Below are 16,817 nucleotides of genomic sequence, written 5' to 3'. Positions count from 1 at the left end.
ATCCAAGCCCAGCCCTGCGTCGTTTCCTGGATCGTACTTAAAATATGCTGTTTTGTGGTCTGGACAGATGGCGAGGGCTCGGCCGTGTGCGAAATCGTCCACACTAAATCGGAGTCGGAGGGCCGTCCTGAGCGGGCCCTTCAGCTGTGCTGCAGGTGAGGAGCCGTGTTTGTGTGCGATTAAAGGCACTGTATGTCGTGTGCGATTAAAGGCACTGTATGTCGTGTGCGATTAAAGGCACTGTATGTTGTGTGCGATTAAAGGCACTGTATGTCGTGTGCGATTAAAGGCACTGTATCTTGTGTGCGATTAAAGGCACTGTATGTTGTGTACGATTAAAGGCACTGTATGTTGTGTGAGATTAAAGGCACTGTATGTCGTGTGCGATTAAAGGCACTGTATGTTGTGTACGATTAAAGGCACTGTATGTTGTGTACGATTAAAGGCACTGTATGTTGTGTGAGATTAAAGGCACTGTATGTCGTGTGCGATTAAAGGCACTGTATGTCGTGTGCGATTAAAGGCACTGTATGTTGTGTGCGATTAAAGGCACTGTATGTTGTGTACGATTAAAGGCACTGTATGTCGTGTGCGATTAAAGGCACTGTATGTTGTGTGCGATTAAAGGCACTGTATGTTGTCTGAGATTAAAGGCACTGTATGTTGTGTGCGATTAAAGGCACTGTATGTTGTGTGCGATTAAAGGCACTGTATGTTGTGTACGATTAAAGGCACTGTATGTTGTGTGCGATTAAAGGCACTGTATGTCGTGTGCGATTAAAGGCACTGTATGTCGTGTGCGATTAAAGGCACTGTATGTTGTGTGAGATTAAAGGCACTGTATGTCGTGTGAGATTAAAGGCACTGTATGTCGTGTGCGATTAAAGGCACTGTATGTCGTGTGCGATTAAAGGCACTGTATGTCGTGTGCGATTAAAGGCACTGTATGTTGTGTGCGATTAAAGGCACTGTATGTTGTCTGAGATTAAAGGCACTGTATGTTGTGTGCGATTAAAGGCACTGTATGTCGTGTGCGATTAAAGGCACTGTATGTTGTGTACGATTAAAGGCACTGTATGTTGTGTGCGATTAAAGGCACTGTATGTCGTGTGCGATTAAAGGCACTGTATGTCGTGTGCGATTAAAGGCACTGTATGTCGTGTGCGATTAAAGGCACTGTATGTCGTGTGCGATTAAAGGCACTGTATGTCGTGTGCGATTAAAGGCACTGTATGTCGTGTGCGATTAAAGGCACTGTATGTCGTGTGCGATTAAAGGCACTGTATGTCGTGTGCGATTAAAGGCACTGTATGTTGTGTACGATTAAAGGCACTGTATGACGTGTACACGCCTATTGGTTTAAAATACAACTACACGTTCATAATGCACAGTCAGTATCAGAAGAACATTAAAACAAACTTGGTTCAAGACTTTGTAAGTGAATAAATGTTTAATGGATGAAAGGCCTCACCATTGCTGTCATTAATTAAGGCGTCTTGCTAATTGATTATGTATTAGCTTCAGTGATCGTACAAAAAAAAATCAGGTAAAAATACCCGATTACAAAATATATATATTTACGTAAATTCTGAAAGTACACCTGATTTAAGTGAGAAATATTGTAAATTGTGACGTTGATATAGAGTTATCCTGATTATTGATCACCAGAAGCAGTTTTCCTGGTCATTTACATAACTCTACATGACTTTGGAATTTGAAAAATATAATCAAGATGTGAACATGCTTAAAAAAAACTCATAAAACCGTAAGAAAAATACTTTTACTTTTTACTCCATTTCAAAATGATAGTGGAGTAGGAAGTACAGATCCTGCTCTCGAATGTGATCCAAGTAAAAAGTATCTGATATAAAATGTACAGCTTTAAGTGCAGTACTTTGTCCCTTCAGCGCACGTGCAATAACAGCCCTTGCAGCCCTCTTCATGCCGTTCCTTTGTCCCCGCTCAGTTCCGCAGAGAGCAGGAAAGACTTTATGAAGACGGTCCACTCCATCCTGAGGGAGAAGCACAGGAGACAGCTGCTGAAGACCGAGAGCCTGCCCCTGAGCCAGCAGTACGTGCCCTTCGGAGGGAAGCGCCTGTGCGCCCTGAAGGGAGCGCGGCCCGTCATCAACAGAGCAGGTACATGTCCCCTACGCCCTCCAGCACCAGGGGCCTCCAGCACCAGGGGCCTCCAGCACCAGGGGCCTCCAGCACCAGGGGCCTCCAGCACCAGGGGCCTCCTTCACCGTGCCACTTCAGACTCACATGGCACATTTACTTTACTGCTGCCTTCAAGTTCATATTCTGAAGTCTCGTTCTTCTCTCTTTTCCTGATCTTTTGGGCACACTTTGGAATGGCTGCCGACAGAATCTTTCTTTAATTGTTAGGGCTGAGTTAATAAAGGTGATTGACAGTTGTGGTAATCATCAACTAATGTAGTAAGTTCCTCCTTAATGACACGAGGAATAAGCCCCAGGAGAGCACGTCATTGAAGCATGTTGGGCTTATGTTAAGAGTCTGTCTTGAGTTGTAACCTTGTTGCTATATTGTTAAATATAACTTTGGATTTCAATTTAAACTGTGCCTATTTTAATATGAAAATTTAAAATTAAATTAAAATGTCATGTGTTCTGGGAGTGTCCTGTTGTAAAAAGAATATTGGACAGAAGCCTTTGGAACATGCTACCTGCAGCTGGATAAAAGGCCATCACTAAAAGAAATGCATGACACTAATTGCACTAACGATTAAAGATCCCATCCCATTTGGACCTTTTACAGACATCGGACTAAATGGGACTTTTATTTTATTTCTCTGGTCTTGCCCTTTTTTATATTAAATAATAGTAATAATATTTTAGTAATGATAATAATAATAATATAATATGTTGTTAAAGAAATTGATTGCATTATTATTATTATTATTTTTATTCTAGTAATGATAAGAAGATAAGAAATTGATTGTTGAAAACTACTACTTGTATTTGTATAGTACTGATAAAAGTACCACTACAAGAGCAGATCAATGATGAGTATCAATAATATATATTTTGATAAATCTTTAACAATAACCATCTCGAATCCAATTACTTTCACCACAAACATATCTTTATACATTTAACAGCTAAGGTTATTAGCCTGCTCAAAGCCTCTTTACCCACCCCTAATAGTACCAGAAGTTGCAGGTTTTGTAGTAAGTAAAGCACTTTATACTTGAACAACAAATGAACAGCTGATGTGAACCTCAAAATGTAGGACAGAGCAATGTAAAGCGAGTCATTAACCGAAGCCGTCATGTTCCCCTCACAGCGTCTGCGCCCACCAGGACGCTGGGCCGGAGGAAGCTGGTGCGAAACCGCTTCACCATCGACACCGACATCGTGTTCGACAGTGACCCGGACCTGGTCTCCCCCCCTGAACCTGCCACCGAGGCCCCCGAGCGGCTCCAGCGGGGCAACAGCGACCCCCAGCACCACAAATCGGACACGGACCGCTGGGTGGAGGAGCAGTTCGACCTGGAGGAGTACGAGGACCGCGAGGTGATGAAGGAGACGGACATTTTGAGCGACGAGGACGAGGAGTTTTGCCGGAAGCTCAGGAAGGCCTCGGTGGAAGATCCGGCGTCTGCGCTGTCCTTGGAGAGCGAGGAGACGGAAAGCGAAGACCTAATGTCCCCGATGGAGGACTTGAAGCGGATTAGCATCAGCGCGGACGAGGACCACCAGGCAGAGGATGACGTTTGGGTCCGAAGAGGCTGCCCAGACTGTGAAGCATAATACTCTTTTGGACAATATGATATAAATAAGATAAAATGAGCTCCAACATATCCAGGGCTTGACATTAACACAACTGGCTATTAGAAAGTCTATTTTCAGGCTACTATTCATACCATTGGTTTTCTACCTTTTTTTGATTCGCTGCACACTTTTTGATCCTCAGTGTTAGATGCAGAGTGACTTCTGTTTTCTCTCATTTGAATTTGTTTTAGTCAGTTAAAGCCTTTTCTGGTTCAGGGGATTGATTAAAACACTCCAAATTGGCAAATTATTTACATCAACAGAATGTGAATTGGTTCTTTTTTTTCCAAGGCACGTGAGTGTTCCCCGGCACACTGGGTGATTCTACAATCTTTAATCATCTTATAGTATAGGAGCTCGAAAATCCTTCTGATAGCCATTGTCAAAGAAAATTCACATTATTGTCACAGCATTGGCAAAAAGTTAATGAAGAGCTCTGTTTACAACCCACACTCGCCACCAGTGCATGGGCATCACGTACCGCTAGTATTATATAGCCTGCTTAACCTTATGCTAAGTGCTTTGTGTACAGTTAGAGAAATGGCAGTAAACCGGAGTGGACCTGGGGTTAGCCGGCTGTTGCTAGCTTAGTTGTTGTTGTTGTTGTTGTTGTTGTTGTTTTTTGTTGCTTTTGTCTTTTTTGAAAGCTTAGTTTGGCTTTAAATAGCTTGCTTACATTGTGGTTTCATCAAACGCAACGAGCTTCACAAAAACATTTCTATTTTTGGTTCAGTATTGTGACAGAATTGTAGCCAAGAAACAAAGGTGTGCTAATGTAAAATGTATGCAGGTAATTGGCAAAAGATAACCCATTTTATTGAAATTGTATCATGCTAGCGCCTTTATCGTGCTAGCGCCCTTACCATGCTAGCGCCCTCACTGTAGCCAATGGCGCTTAAATTATTGCTAGCTTCATCCATTAACGTGTTGTCATGTAGCTCTAGCTATACATAACTATATTTGATATTAAAAGTATATTCCTAGCTTGAGTATTATGACTTCAAATTAATCTCCTATTTTAGCATCGATGGTCCACTCCTTTTTACTTCCATTGTCCACATCACAAATGGAGCAATATCTGACTTTTCTTTGTTTTTATTTTTTTTCTAATGAAATGCTGACAAAAGAACACATTTGAATGGAACAATGGTGGAAAGTGTTGCTTGATTGGCATGGTTTGCACATTGAGGCAGCGTTGTACAGTCCTGCCTGCTGTTACCAAATTTCAACATTGTCAATTATATTTCCTGTCTGTGTTACTCGGATATATTATAGTCAAGGGCTGTAAAAATGGCAAATAATTTTTTATTGTATATTTTAACACTGTTTGGGGGCCACTATCCAGTTATGTACATGAATTTATTTGATGGTTTTATCTTGGAAAATAGTGTTATTTTGTTAAATAGCTGAATTATGTCATAGCCATAACAGCACATGGGTTTTAATGTTTTAACTTAATCCTGTTTTACTTGAATTTGCTGTTACAACTTTTCTTTACTGTGAATCAATTGCTTTTCAGTATTGTGATAATCCACTTTTAACATTTCACGTGCACATTCTGCAATAGAGAGGATTTGCACATAGCTACTGTGTGTTTTTAAGATGTTCACTGGAAATCAACTTTATTTATTCATCTGTATATTCATACGTTGACATTTTCCCAGTTATAGAATTTGCTTAAGCAATCAAAGGATGTTGTGTTTTGCCTGAGAAAAGCAAATGAACTTGTAAACATCTTATAGTGCTACTAAGAGTGCATTTTTATTACTGTGTGTACATAGAAGATGTATTGATATCATAATAAATACAGTTGTTTCCTATGTTTCCTTTGGTGAACTCGTCTTCATTATAAGTGTATTGTGGTATCACGATATGAAACTACTAAACTATCCTGTTATCTGCAATACAGCTCGGTTAATGGCACCAATTCAAGTGGCAATTTTGACTTCAAAGGTTTTAATTATAGCTAATACAATTTTCTCTGTGGCCGTTTTTATGAGAAGGGAGAAAAAAAACATGTTTTAACCCCGTCGAGCTAAATTGTAGAGAAGATTGTAATACTCAAGACCGAGACAAGATTGAGACTTTTAAAAGAGACACGTTAGAAATCTATTTTAATGAGCTTTGTTACAACTGTTTCATTGTCAGTGAAACGTCACTGTGAAGAGGTTCAGTTCTGCAGTTTAGAACAGAAAATCAATCCATTTCTTCTTCTTTGGTGTTTTATGGCAGTTGGTGTCCATAGTGTAGAGAGAGAGACAAAGAGAGAGAGCCATGTTGGATCAATATTGCAGTTTACAATTAACAAAATACTACTTATGTTATTGTTTAAAACCAAGTATCTGATAAAAAGAATAATATGTCATCTTTAAGAGTCAAGATTGTATTCAGCCCAAAATTATTTTTCAGTAATAAAATGTTCTCTGCTGTTTTTTTATGGCTGAAACATGTTAATTCTGCAGTGACAACATGGATTCTTCAATTAGTTCAATATTTTAGTCTCAAATAAATTGCAGATGGAAAAGAACATACTGTGAGGTTATGGGCATATGACAAACATTCAGACAGTTTAAACAATTTAACAAAATAAAGGTGCATCAGGTATTATTTATTATTCATCAAATCATATATTGTGTAACGTGTGAGGATGTGGGCTCTTGTTTGCAGTTGGTTGCTGGATAGAAGCTGTGGAATTACCTCATGTCACATCTGCTGCTCATGTCCAACCAGGAAGTAACATCATAAACTTCACCAAAATGGGAGGAAATAGCCATAATTTTAAGTAAAGTCGTAACTATATTCATTATAGTTATAGTGAAGTGTGTCTGACCTGTCCCATGCATTTTAATAATAAGAAAATAAAATGAACTGATCTGAAATCTGCAGGTGAGACTGACAAAGAATGAAATTATTCAAAAGATGGAGGTTTTATAACAACATGGTCTTCTCACGCCATTTAATGCAACTTCATAAATATATTAGTCTTGATAAATCGTTTTTTTTTCATGTATTGCCCTGCTTTTTTGTAAATTCACTAATAATCATACAGTTTTGCAGCAGAATTGTGTATATTTTGATACATTTAAGATAAGATATTCCTTTATTGTCCCACATGGGGAAATTTCAGTGGTGCAACGCAGGAAGATACAGAAGTAGATACAGAGGAAAAGAACAGATCACTTATAGGAAGTTTGAAAAACACTTTCAGTAGAAGATCTCTTATAAACAACAACTCCCATAGACAAAACCCAACAAGGGATGGAGGGGAAAAAATAATAAAGATAAAAATAAATAAATACATAAATACCATTGCATGTGATCAGGACAGTAATTGCACATGAATATGTTTCACGACGGCACATGGATTGCAGATGAATTTCACAGTAATTGCACATGAATCACGACAGTAATTGCACATATGACGGAATTGCACATGGTTAGGTCAGTATTGCGATCAATATAGGTCAATATTTCAAGAACAACAAGCAAGTTACAGTTAATTCAGAGCAAAAATAGCAAATTTAAGGGAAGAAAGCCATTTTTAATCTCAATGAATTCACGTTTTTATTTATTTATAGGAGATCTTCTACTGAAAGTGTTTTTCAGACTTCCTATAGGTGATCTGTTCTTCTGTATCTACCTCTGTATCTACCTGCGTTGCACCAATGAAATTTCCCCATGTGGGACAATAAAGGAATATCTTATCTTATCTTATCTTATTTGTGGTGATATTGTTGGATTTGGACGAACGGAGTGAGTTCTGGTACATATTCTACAGTAGGTTAACGCGTGCAGTTCTTGAGCTCATACAAAGACTCGGTGGAGCGAACAGCCGAGTGAGTGAACCTGTGATCTTACAGTGAGTGGGAGTGAAGTGTGCGCCATCTGTGCCACCAGAGACCAGCACTCGATCTGCCTTTGTGTCCGCGTTCAACTGGTGTCGGCTCGTCAACTTCAAAGAGGAACTCCTCCTCCTCCGGATGCCCTTCCTGTCATAACCAGCAACATTACACTTTATAGAATTCTAGGTTGTTGTTTTTTTTTTATCATTATTATTATACGGCCAAACATTTGAACAATACAGACACTTTTAAGGCTAAACTAAAGCATCACAATGGACCTCAGAATGTCTCAAAATATGAAAAATCTAAGTAAAACAACTCAGACATAATGTGAGCCTGATTAAAACACATTTAATATTGTTTTTGATTTTTTGCTTATAAAATATAACATTATGAAAGACACTTTTTCATTCGTTTTTTCATTACCATTAGCTTTAGGTTTTACTGGACAGAAATGTTGATCCCACAATAAATAGCATTTCTCTTTATCTACAAATAAATTACAGATTACTGATATTTCTACTCTGGGAAGTCAAAAGATATGTTTTTGATGAAGACTTAAGCCCATTGTCTATCCGCTGTTGGTAAATCACTGTCAAAGTGTGTAATTATGCACTTCCTTTAGCCTCCAGATGCCTCCATTCTGGAATTTTGAACATTCTGATGTATATTTGAAATGGGTTATTGGCATTTTCTAAGTCCAGTATGTAAGCTACTGTATTTAGCCTCATTTACTTCTGCCAGTGCATGTCAGGGTTTGTTTTCTGCAGACATTAGACAGCTTCAGATCACATGACCGCTACTGGGTGTGGTGAGAGAGCTACTCTTATTTATTCTAAGGTAAAGTTGGTTATGGTTTAGACAAGAGTGGAATGAATGAAAGCAACAAATAGAATATGGATAAAAAACAACTAAAGATAACCACTCGCATCATGCACACATTTTAACTTGGATGATTTATATATAACCTTTTTTCTAGTAAGTGAACTACATAAATAAATTCAAATGTCTAATTCTCTATTTAAATTGTGTTCCTATTTATCTGAAGTGCCTCTTCTTAAAATACAAATAAAGTCGTGAGAAAAGAAGTAACAACATTGTTTAATTTTGACAATAATGCCCTAAAACGAGGCACAAATTGATGATAACTCGCACTAAAATGTTATATTTGAACTTCTCAGAGCCTTTCAGCTTATCAATAAAATGTCAAATGACTCTCTCAGGGAACATCACATAAAACTGAGGCCTGCAGTGACATTTATATCCAGCAGAGGGCACGCTCTCCTTCCCACATCAAGAGGCATTTTTACACATAAACTTACTACAAACACCACAGAAGAGTTTACATTTAGTTATTGTTTTTAAAGCGACAAGTATTATTCAGAATGTAACTGATTGCAGGCATAAGTAAAAGTACATGTTGTGCTGCAGTGTTTCCATGTGGAGCAGAGGACGTGACAGTATCAGAGGCCGGTCAGACGAGTTCTTCAGTTTCTGTCCCGGTTCCTGGAGACTGGACACAGCCTCTCCTCCACAACACACACAGTGCAGGAGTGGCTTAGGCAAAGTTACAATTCTATTCTTCATATGAGATCATCAAAGCAAATTGTGAAGTAGATTCATCCAAATGCCAAGAGTAAGAGTTACACTGGCTCCAGACTGACCCCAGCTCCTGACCTCCTTACACGTCCCCTCCAGAACACTCACTGTTGGTCGTCCCCTGAACACAGCGGGCCCCTCCCTCCCTCTTGATCTCAGGCAAATAATATCCTCATACTTTTAAGGAACACATAAAAACTTACCTTTTCAAGCCGTTGATATGTTTTTTTTTGTGTGTGTGATGTGTTCTTTTCTATTGAGGCCATGTTTTAAAAGCTAGGCACTTGATTTTCTATTTTTTACATCTTAAAACATGAAACCAAGTTACTTTATTACATACAAAACATTGGGTGCAGGCTCTTCAATGTTGCGTGGGGAAAACACTTCGGATTAATTTATTTTTTTTAGTAAAGAGAAAAATAAATAGTATCATTAATAGTATTCTTGTATTAATTAAATCGGTCTGTATGCCTAATGTGTACTTTTTTATTTATTTTTTTTGCAGAAAGCTAAGCAAAAAGTTTTCCAGTCTGATTCCCGCTTGGCATTCTAGTGTAACTGTGTCTAACTGTGGCAGTGGTGTGCGGTCAGGGCAATCAAGGCAAGTAGTGATTGACTAGTAAAATCTAAAATTATTGTGTGTCACAACTGTATTGAAATTGGTCCAAAATATGTCCAAATGAGCTTGTTTTTCCCTCACTTCAGCTGCTGAAGCTTGGCTGGAAGTTACAGTGTTTTAGTGGCCACTACAGGTCACTGAGCAGCACTGCACAGGAAGCTCGGTTCTTCTTCTCCTGCAGCTGCTCAGTCTGTGGCCGTGTTCAGAGGCCCGTTCATGCTCAGCTCTCTCACATGAGCTTTTACAACCAGAGCAGACAGCAGCTTCTCTGCACATGCTCTGAGGACCACACAGCCTCAAACCCATGGATCTGTGCTCAAACCACACTGAATAAACCTGTGTGGGAATCAAGGATGTTTGCAATAACTGAGCATGTGCAGAGGAGAAGTGAAGCAACAGCAGCGCCAAGTTTCAACAGACACACTTAAAAACTATATTTTAGGGACAAGTCTTTGTTTGTAGCCGACTCTGTTCATGTTTCCAATGATTAGACGTAAGTTAGAAATACAGGCGCTCATTTAACAACATTAAGCGCTAATTTATCTAATGAATTGATCAGTGAAGTGAGACTATTTACTCCATTCAGCAGTAATTACTGAGTTTAGCTCAGTGGGACGGGGACCTGCCCTTCATGTGGGAGACGGTGGTTTGAAACTCACCCTTGCATGTTATTTTTTGTCTGTTTTACTTTTGTGTGCAAATGTTATCCAGTAAATATTGATCAACTCCCTAAATCTGCTTGCCCTTCCACACAAGTCACAGTTTGGATTATTCTTTCAGTTACAAAATGTATACATTGCCACCATTGCTGTGATTGTGATGGGACACCTTCATTTTCGCATAACATGATTGACTAAAAGGGGCGTTTCCCAGTCCTTTTGTCTGGTCCTGTTTGTTGTAGTTCATCACTCATTTGATTTTTGCTGATTATAGAAGTATTATCCAAATGAATGACCATATTTAGTGTTACAGTTCACCTCATTACCTTTCATCACCTTTGCCATTGCATCACATGTGATTCTTGCCCAAGGTTAATCACCAGGTCTGTGCCACGCTTTCTTTAAAACAGCTCAATCATTACGACACATTTCAGCAAAACAAATACAGCTTGACTTTCACCTTGAAACTATCTTTATCAATGTCCACGTACCAAAACCAGTACGGCAGCATTGCATTGTGGATATCATCATCGACAACTGCCCGAACAGAATGACTCCAGCGTTTCTACAGACGACACTCACTTCTCTCTGCAGCCATGAGAGTCAAACTCGACATCCTGGCTTTGGTCCTGGGCGGCTTGGGCATCGTCGGGCTCATCGCCATCACCGCCATGCCGCTGTGGAGGGTCTCGGCTTTCATCGGCGCCAACCTGATCGTCATGGAAGATCAGTGGGAGGGACTGTGGATGAACTGCATCAAACAAATCGATCGGATGCAGTGCAAAGTGTACGATTCCTTGCTGATCTTGCCGGTGGAACTTCAAGCGGCGAGAGGGCTCGTGTGCGCGTCCATCGTCTTAGCGCTCGTCGCTTTTGTCATTACCGTGGTCGGGACGAAGGTGACGGCTTGTTGCGACGACAGCCCGGAGGCGAAAATGACGACGCTAGCTATCGGCGGTTGCATTTTCTTGCTAGCATGCCTGACCACGATGATACCGGTGTGTTGGGTGGCGCACACGGTCATACGAGACTTCTACAACCCGACGCTGGTGGACGCGCAGCGGAGAGAGCTCGGGACGGCGCTGTACGTGGGTTGGGCGACGGCGGGGATCTTGCTGGCGACCGGAGTGATCCTGCTCCTGAGGTTCTGTCAGAGGAGAGGCAAGCGAGAGGGAGGTGATTATCCGGGCGCGTACGCGTTAGCGCCAAGTGCAGCGGACAGCGTGTACCTGCAGAGAGCGCCCTCCACCACTCACAAGGCCATGGAGTATGTGTGAACGTTTCTATAAGTGTACTTTGGTTTGCTGAGTGCTGAATGTTTTGAGCTGAATTCCTTAGACTGACCCCGTCATGGAAGGGTTGGACCACGACTGCTTTTGTGTCCTCGGAACGCTTTAGTGTGAGATGCCTGGACAAGAGAGAACGCAGGTGGAAAAGCAGATATAACAAAAAATAACTATTTCCCTCCAAATGCTGACTTGATCTTATGATAAAGCTGAGGATGAACCAGCTTTAGCCACGTCTCACAGTCACAAAAACTTGGAATTACAAAATGTCTTTTTGTGAATTGTTGGAATTGGCCTCATGATTAAATGATTGGAATTTTTCTTTTTTTTAATAAACCATTTGTTACGTTTGGGTGCTCACCTCGCAGACCTGACTCTGAATCCAGGCCCAGACTATAGAGCTCATTCACCGACGTCACAAAACCACGTGATCGCATACGTTGCCGCCCCCTTTTCATAAGTTGCCGCCCCCTTGTCCGTCACTTGTTGCGTTCCTAGTGATCTCAAACGTAAATGATGGAGGCCCCAGAGCTTTCCGAGTCCACAAACTCCTTGGATGAGCTACACAGAGGTCGATATTTAGAAAAGCTGCGATCAATCAACTCAGATCCATATTTTAATGCCTAAATCACCGACTCTTCCAGATATCTCCAAGCCTCATTTTGACGTTTTTGTCATACTTTTTTTTTCTTTTTTATCAATCAAATATATAATTCTTTGCTATTTCAAATTATTTTCAAGTGATTATTTGTATTTTTGATCAATGTACAAAATAAACTGAAAATAATCACAATGTAATATTTGTAACTATAACTCTTTCTTGTAAATCCATGACTGCTGCATCATTGTTTGTATATTTGCGTGTACTACACAATTTTTTGTCTGATAAAACTATTTACAGAACTGAGCTGTACTACTGCAAATACTTTTATGTTAACCAGTGAGGATAGCACATATGTACTTGTTCTAGCGCTGGTGTTAGCAGTCTCATTCATTATGGAGCAAAGTCATGAGGCCAGTGACGAGGTGTGAACGGCTGTCACACAGGAGCACCGGCCGGGCTCGCTTACACTGAAACCAGGCCCTCTGCGGTTTCTGCCTCCACACCTCTCCTCCACCTCTCCTCCACCTCTCCTCCACCTCTCCTCCACACCTCTCCTCCACCTCTCCTCCACCTCTCCTCCACCTCTCCTCCACCTCTCCTCCACACCTCTCCTCCACCTCTCCTCCACCTCTCTTCCACCTCTCCTCCACACCTCTCCTCCACCTCTCCTCCACCTCTCCTCCACCTCTCCTCCACCCCTCCTCCACCTCTCCTCCACCTCTCCTCCACCTCTCCTCCACCCCTCCTCCACCTCTCCTCCACCTCTCCTCCACCTCTCCTCCACCTCTCCTCCACTCAGATTACAGCTCACAGACAGCAGACACCACCAGGTTTGGACTGGGGCAAAACAAGTCCAGAGGAGAAAATATCTAGTCTACATTGTGCTGAGCTTCTATACCTCAGAAAGTAAAAGTAAATGTATAAAATGTACTAGTAAAAATATGACAGTATATTTTTCAAAAGACAATGGTCAAAATGGGACAATTATCTTGAATTATCTTGAGTAATTCCTCTTTGTGTATGTATATGTAGGGGAGAGGTACGTATATGTATATATATATGAATATATGGCCGACTATGTGCATATTTGTGTATATATATGTATGTGGGATTATGAATGGATACGTATACCAATGGAATGTCTTTTTATTTATTTATTCTTTCGCCCCTTTTTTCTGATGCCACTCCCTTATTCTCAACTTTTGCTCCTAAAACTTAAACCTCACCAAGTCTAGCACGCTCTTGAGTTTTTTATCTATTATTATTATTAGGCCCGAGCGCCACAAGCTGGCGAGAGGCCTATTAATCTCGTAAGGCCGTGCGAGACGTAGTGCGCACGAAATCGAGCGCGAAGCGCTCGCCCACTTCCAAACACTCACTAACGCACTCCTTCACTCACGCACGCCCCGTGCATACTAATCATTAGTAGGAAAATGGAACATTACCGTTGTAAACGGGCGAAGCTCGTGCAAAAGTGCGCACTAAACGAGCACTTCACATTGGGATGATATATAAAGCACTCATTTGCGCTAAGTAGCTCACGAATACGTTCCCCATCTCTAGCATGTTCCGTGCATATAAGCATGTAATGCAAAAATTGAACATTATTACTGTATAGAGGGCCAAAAACACAAAGTGGGCGGAGCCCACTCAAAATTAACGAAAGTACCCGTCAGTGACCAGGGACCCACACCATGAGGTAGGAAAGCGCGAGTGCTTTCCGAAAATGTATAGTTTATGATATTTGAAAAATGGGAAACTTTTATAATTATAATAAATACACCAATAATTGATTATGGAAATATAATCCCAAATCCATTACTAATCTATAAAATTGGACAGATCAAGCTGTGATTGTATGGCAGTGCTGAAAGTCTGTGTTATAGTGTATTATACGTTGACTTGTTTAGGTCTCAAGAAAAGTGAATCTACACAGGCTCCTCCCATGGCTCCTCCCATGGCTCCTCCCATGGCTCCTCCCATGGCTCCTCCCATGGCTCCTCCCATGGCTCCTCCCATGGCCTGTTGTGTTTACTCTGTAGCTGTAGAAATACCTGAACTGAACAACATGGCCACTGCCCTCAGGGGAACTATGGGAACAGGAAATCATGTGAGCAATAATACGTCATAGCCATTTTATAATGCAGTTATCTTGAATGTGTATACAATAACGGAGTTATTACACGTAGACTAAATCAATCAATCAATCTAACTATTTACAACACTCAAAGTGACCACAGTGCTTAACAAATGCCAGCTAGAAAACGTCTTAATTAGAATCTTCAACCCTGAAAAAGCATGATTCATTTTTTTAATATTCTGAATTTAATTTACTACATGTTACTGTAATAATTTGCATTGTGTCTAAATTTGCAGTGATTTTAGCAACAGATCAAAATGAGTGAATGTTGGCATCATGGATCTTTGCTGGGACAATTTTTCATTTCAATTTTTTTAAGAGAGAAAAAAAATCTTTATTATTGAATTATTTTAGAATAAAAACAATTTAAATGTGTGTTGTTGTTTATTTCAGGGTTAAAATTTCTGAGTTAGAAATAAATCAGTATTTACGATTCAAAATCAGATCCAAGGAAGCTAAAAATGCATATTTCTCTCCAGTTTTAATCTTATCTTAAGTTGTCCATGTCAATATATTTAAAGACTTGCAGTGACTTAAACAGAGTGCAATGTCAATGTAATTTACTGTAAAAACAACAACACACACATGAGACACATCCTTGGAATCCTTTATTTACTCCATTTCCCAGTAATCACAGAAACATGACTTGTTGTTTGCCATGTTAGCATTCGAAAGCACTGTATTCTCTCCAGCTCATCCCTGTTGACCTGACGACTCTCAGGCAGTTGGACCAGTAAGATTGCATTGCTCCACATTCGCATTTTTTCTTGGGTGTATAAGTTCCCTGACTGGCTCTGCTGCTCAGATTCTTTCTCGGGCAGTGACGGAGTAGCCACATCGCTCCCATTCAGTCATTTTAACCGTTTCCACCACCATGGCCTCTGTGTACAGCGGCTATAGTGGCTACACCAAACCACCCCAAACTTACTTGGGGGGTGGCTCCTACTACGACGGGAAACAAACCCAAAACTACGGCGATTACACCCAGGATTCTGTCTACGATGAGAAGAAAGCAAACGAAGTGAAAGACCGACGCTCGGCCGTCTGCTGCGAGGTGGTCGCCTTGGTTCTCGGCTTCATCGGCCTCATCGGTGTGGCGGCGGTCACCGGCCTGCCAATGTGGAAAGTCACGGCTTTCATCGAAGAAAACATCATCGTGATGGAGACGCGGTGGGAAGGCCTGTGGATGAACTGCTACAGACAAGCCAACATCCGAATGCAATGCAAGGTGTACGACTCCCTGCTGTTTCTCCCGCCCGATCTGCAAGCCGCCCGAGGTCTCATGTGCAGCTCGGTAGCGGTGACGGCCATTGCCCTCATCGTGTCGGCGGTCGGGATGAAATGCACCAAGGCCATCGACCACCGCGCCCGCACCAAGCATGTCGTGCTGGTGGTCGGGGGCTCCCTGTTCCTCCTGGGATGCGTCACGACTTTGATTCCCGTCTCGTGGACCGGACACGTTGTCATCCGCGATTTCTACAACCCTCTGCTCATCGACGCCCAGCGAAGGGAGTTGGGCGAGGCGCTCTACATCGGGTGGGTGACCTCGGCTTTTCTCTTTACGGCTGGAGTGATCCTGCTTTGTCGCCACGCACCACGCACCCAGGAAGCAGAGGCCATACAGTATGGGCAACCACCCGCTTATACCTATCAACCTTACTCCTATCAACCAGGATACCAGCCGGGGTACCAGCCGGGGTACACCTATCAGCCAGCTTACTCCGCACCGCCGCCCGGGTCTGTCGTCTACACCCCAACCCAGTACTAAACTGGGTCAAAGTTAAGCCATTCTAGAGACAATAGACTCTTTTTTGTTTGTTTTATGAAACGTGTGAAGCAAAAGGAACAGGAGCAATAATGAAAAATGGCCAAACTTTCACTGTTTTCTCAAAGAGGGCCAAGTTTCCTTGTGAAAAGCAATGATCTGAATTGTAAATGTTTGACTTTGACTGCTGCTTTGAGAATATTTAATGCACTCGGCCTTTTTCAAACCGATACAATAATGTACTTTTTGTATGAATAATTTCCTTTAATTGATTAAAGTTGAAGTATTTACAAAATGGATGCAGTTTGTTTGGTTTTTATGCACAAGAAGAAATGGAATTCATCTTTAAAATGTAAGACTGGAGTGTTTCTTATGAACCAGTTTTACTTGTTTTAGCTACTTCCTGGTATTACATATATAATTGCAAGGATATTCAAAGTACACGTTTAACATTCAAGGCCTTGGGTTGTAACAAGAATACATTATACATTTATTAAGCAATGAAACA

The 16,817-nt window shown here is 41.1% G+C and overlaps 3 protein-coding genes across 4 annotated transcripts in view; all 3 read left to right on the top strand.

Annotated features, from left to right (window-relative positions):
* LOC140373684 (rho guanine nucleotide exchange factor TIAM1-like) overlaps positions 1 to 3,794 on the top strand; it is a 94,058-nt gene extending 90,264 nt beyond the window's left edge. For both annotated transcript variants that reach the window (XM_072460310.1, XM_072460317.1), the window contains 3 exons: positions 68 to 155; positions 1,967 to 2,139; positions 3,308 to 3,794. In XM_072460310.1, the coding sequence (XP_072316411.1) occupies positions 68 to 155; positions 1,967 to 2,139; positions 3,308 to 3,774 (728 nt within the window). In that variant the 3' untranslated portion in view covers positions 3,775 to 3,794. The remainder of the gene's footprint in view (positions 1 to 67; positions 156 to 1,966; positions 2,140 to 3,307) is intronic.
* Positions 3,795 to 11,063: 7,269 nt separating this feature from the next.
* LOC140370409 (claudin-4-like) lies at positions 11,064 to 11,791 on the top strand. The gene has a single exon (XM_072457557.1). It carries the CDS (start codon positions 11,111 to 11,113, stop codon positions 11,789 to 11,791), a length of 681 nt encoding a protein of 226 aa, XP_072313658.1. The 5' UTR covers positions 11,064 to 11,110.
* Positions 11,792 to 15,339: 3,548 nt separating this feature from the next.
* On the top strand, positions 15,340 to 16,604 carry LOC140373698 (claudin-8-like). Its single transcript, XM_072460331.1, has one exon. The coding sequence runs from the start codon at positions 15,419 to 15,421 to the stop codon at positions 16,310 to 16,312; it is 894 nt and encodes a 297-aa protein (XP_072316432.1). The 5' UTR covers positions 15,340 to 15,418; the 3' UTR covers positions 16,313 to 16,604.
* The last annotated feature ends 213 nt before the right edge of the window (positions 16,605 to 16,817 follow it).

Source organism: Eucyclogobius newberryi, unplaced genomic scaffold (assembly GCF_026437365.1).
Source record: "Eucyclogobius newberryi isolate DKJ021-1_F unplaced genomic scaffold, fEucNew1.0.hap1 SCAF_10, whole genome shotgun sequence".
In the NCBI taxonomy this organism is placed as follows: Eukaryota; Metazoa; Chordata; class Actinopteri; order Gobiiformes; family Gobiidae; genus Eucyclogobius; species Eucyclogobius newberryi.
The sequence above is the reverse complement of the archived record's forward strand: the minus strand, read 5'-3'. Positions and strand labels throughout refer to the sequence as shown.

Coding starts and splice junctions, on each gene's coding strand:
- LOC140370409 (XM_072457557.1), top strand. CDS start 11,111: ATGAGAGTCAAACTCGACATCCTGGCTTTGGTCCTGGGCGGCTTGGGC.
- LOC140373698 (XM_072460331.1), top strand. CDS start 15,419: ATGGCCTCTGTGTACAGCGGCTATAGTGGCTACACCAAACCACCCCAA.